This window comes from Arachis ipaensis, chromosome B04 (genome assembly GCF_000816755.2).
Source record: "Arachis ipaensis cultivar K30076 chromosome B04, Araip1.1, whole genome shotgun sequence".
Classification (NCBI taxonomy): Eukaryota; Viridiplantae; Streptophyta; class Magnoliopsida; order Fabales; family Fabaceae; genus Arachis; species Arachis ipaensis.
Window position 1 is genome coordinate 80759471 of NC_029788.2, and position 3949 is coordinate 80763419.

Here is a 3949-nt window from a genome sequence, read left to right on the forward strand (position 1 = left end):
AGGTAAAATTATCAAAGTATTATTATTTTTTGTAAAAATGACGATTTTATAACGTTTTGTAACGTTAAGGATAATTTTAATAAGAAAAAAAGATTGGGGACGATTTTAATTTTGACCCCATATCTACTGGACGAAAAAAGTATTTACCCCTTCCACCTTCCAAGTCTAAAGTCTAAACAAGGAATGATACAAGAGAAAACACCAAACCAAAATAAAAAAGAGAATAATAATAATAATAATAATAATAATAATAATCTTTTTGACGGAGTTGGAGTATTCAATAAGAAAATTACTGTGCTCTAAAACTTTTGAGAAATATTTACACAATTACACGTTTTGCAACATAATTAAGATGTATGTCGAATATTAAATTAATAGTTGTAATTATTCCTAAGATATAGGAGTATTAAATATAGACAATTTTGTAAAAGAAGAGAAGATAACTTTTTGTTTTTTAATTATTTTGTTAGTTTAATTTCATTAAATTTATAATTTAGTTTTTACAATTTCAGAATTTATAATTAAATTTTTATATTAGACTATTTATATTTTTATACTAGATATTAATTTTTAGATACATTTTTTTCCAAAATATAAAATTGAAATGGTTTAAATCAAGTAATTCTGATCATTTCTAGTTTTCTTTGCTCAGCTCCAAATTCATGGTTCATTACATTTGAAATTTGATCACAAAAAGAATTTAAGATTATTATATTTATACGAACCAAATTAAGTATTCTTATGGAAACCCTAGCTGATAGCCAATAACTGAAATGGGAGGCAGAGGGGCTGTGAGAGGTGAGTACTCCAGGGGTAGTACGAGAGGAGTACAGTTAACACCAAAGGATCCTAGAATTTGGAATCGGGTTTCTTTCCATTGGAGGCCACGACGGGGCGGGCGGCCTGAGGATCCGGAGGGATCCACGGGAGCTGTTTGAAGCGGCGCCGATGGAAGGTTTGCGAGGGCTGGGGTGCTCACCAGCGGAGAAGGATCCTGAGGCGAGAGGGTTTCCGCTTAAACTCGGGGATCCGTCGGTGGATAAGAACCCGGAACTAGAGGAGATGGTGGGGGGCGGAGGACTGATCGATGGGGTGGGAGTTGAGCTTGATGGGGGAAGGGTTGCGCAGAAGGGGACGGGAATCAGGGCGGCAGTCCACCGGCAGGAGCAAGGGGCGCAGGATGGGATAAGTGAGGTTGGCTTGCACGATGAGGGATCCCAAGCGGGATTGAGCTGCCTAATGGGGAAGGATGGTACCTCGGGAGCACAGGGAAACGCAGTGAGGGACGTCCCGGAGGTGGCTGCCTGTGGCAATGCCCGGGGGGCAGGAGCAGGGGCTAGGCTGGGCACAGTTAGCCATTTAGAAGGCGAGGACATTAAAATATAAAAAGTAATTAAATTATTTTCTTTTTGTTCTGGATTCTTCTCGTGCATTCGTCATGTCTCACGCCACTCCGTCCCATTCATTCGCATTTATTTTTAATTAATACAAAATGCCGTACTATAACTGTAGTCTTTGATTTTCGTCTTATTTAGAGTTTATTTCTTTATATTTACATTTTGAGTAATACGCTAAATTAATTTTTTAAAAAATTAATTGAATATTTTAATTTTTAATGTTAAAACAAAAATATTAATTAAAATCTCTTATAGTTATAGTTTTTTATTCTTTCCTAGTCAACCATTGTCGACCATAAAAGTCAGTGTTAATGAGCAACGTGGTAGGTTGAAAATCAGGCTTCTTGGTTCTATAAATGCCCACACAAGTCTATCATAGGAATCACCAATCATATACCAAAATCTAAGTACATCTCTTATTTCTCTCTAAGTGCAACCAGATTTGAATTGCATTTTGCTTCTAACCAATATGGCTCAGGATGATGTGAAGCTCTTGGGGGTTGTGGGAAGCCCGTTTGTTTGCAGGGTTCAGATTGCTCTAAAATTGAAGGGAGTTGAATACAAATTTGTAACACAAGATTTGCAGAACAAGAGTGAAGAACTCCTAAAATACAACCCAATTCACAAGAAGGTGCCAGTGCTTGTTCACAATGAGAGGCCCATAAATGAGTCCCTTGTGATTGTTGAGTACATCGATGAAGCTTGGAAGGGCAAATCCATTTTGCCCACTGATCCTTACCAGAGAGCCCTGGCACGTTTCTGGGCCAAGTTCATAGATGACAAGGTAAATAATTTTAATTCTCATCATAAATAGTACTTTAATTTTCTTTACATTTAAAAATGACGTAAAAATGTTTTACATTATCCATGAATTAAACTCATAAAGTATAAATAAACTCCGTTCATCCGTAATTATGTTATTTTTTAACCATTAATTTAATTTGTGCAAATCCAGGTGTTCGGTGCTGCATGGAAATCTGTTTTCACCGTTAACGAGGAAGAACGTGAGAAGAACGTTAAAGAAACACACGAGGCTCTTCAGTTTCTTGAAGATGAGCTTAAAGGCAAGTTCTTTGGAGGAGAGGAATTTGGCCTTGTGGACATTGCCGCTGTATACATTGCGTTTTGGGTGCCTCTGATTCAAGAAATTGCAGGTCTTCAACTGTTCACTAATGAGAAGTTTCCCAAACTCTACAAATGGAGTCAAGAATTTCTCAGTCAACCAACTATCAAAGAGTGTTTGCCTCCTAGAGACCCAATTTTGGCATTCTTCAAAGGTCGCTATGAAAGCCTTCTTGCCTCAGCAAAATAGAGTTGATACTAGAGAGCGGGTTGAAATGAATGTTGGAGTTTGTTGAGGAATGTATTGAGTTTCTTCCGTGGTGGTGTTGACGTGTTGTTGTTCAATTGTTTTTATTAGAATTTCGTATTATTGTAAACGATGCTGTTGCAACCTCGGATTCCTCCCTCTTAGAGAAATCCTAGGATCTTATCGGTTAATAAAAGAGTTTGGTAATAATAATTTTCTTTCCTGTTGGACTATTAGACTACATTTGTTTCTGAGAACAAGATAAAACTGAGAATAAGATAAGTTAAGACACTGATACAAAATTTTATATTTTTGTATTTTGTTTAATAATAAATTAGAACAAATTATAAAAATATAATTTATTTTTATTTTTTTCATTCAAAAAATTTGAAATGAAAAATATAATAATAAAAAATATAATTATAAAAAAATAACAAGAATAATAAAAAAAAATAAAAAATAAGTTGTATCTCTTGTTAGTGTCACCGTATCCTTCTTGTCACGATGGACACAAAATACACTAATTCAGTGTCTCTGAAACATTGTCTTTGTCCATATCTCTCCTGTCAAATACGATTTTGTGTCTCTGTTCCTGTCTCAGTGTCCTGTCTTTGTAAACAAACGCAATCTTATTGTTAAAAGCATGGGAGAACGGCAACACATTGGCCGGTTCAACACGATTAATTGAATTTGACCATCAGACGAGTTTGGTTTAAAATAAAAATCACTTGGCAGTGAATCGAATAAACTAAAAAGAAAACAATTAAAAGATCAATTAATCAATTAAATTTATGTCATTTTTAATAATTAATCGATTTAAAATAATAAATTATAAAATAAATTAATTTTTGAAATTATATTTTTTATATATAAATATATTATTTTATTATATTTAACTTAATTTTAATTGAAGTTTGATTAAAATATTTAAATCTTAGTATTGATATGGGTATCACACACCTAAGCGGACGTTATAGATCGACCTAAACAATATAACTCGACAATCTACGTTACAAAATTGGTAACTGATAAAACGATCGTCCGAATAAAAACGTCTCCATCTGACATTACTCTTTATAAAGGAGGAGAACTTTCAAAATTTAATCATCGGATACTTCACCCTATAAAAAGGGAAGGTAAGATGCTTTTCAGGAATTAAGCACACATTGAATATACAATACTGATTTAAGCATCGGAGTGCCTTTGGCAGGTACACTCCCCTTTTTTGTTCTCTCCACGATGT

At 34.4% G+C, this 3949-nt stretch overlaps 1 protein-coding gene across 1 annotated transcript; it reads left to right on the forward strand.

Moving 5' to 3' along the window:
- Nucleotides 1697-2931, forward strand: LOC107639455 (probable glutathione S-transferase). The gene is made up of 2 exons (XM_016342954.2): nucleotides 1697-2181; nucleotides 2353-2931. Exons 1-2 carry the CDS (start codon nucleotides 1867-1869, stop codon nucleotides 2707-2709), a joined length of 672 nt encoding a protein of 223 aa, XP_016198440.1. The 5' UTR covers nucleotides 1697-1866; the 3' UTR covers nucleotides 2710-2931.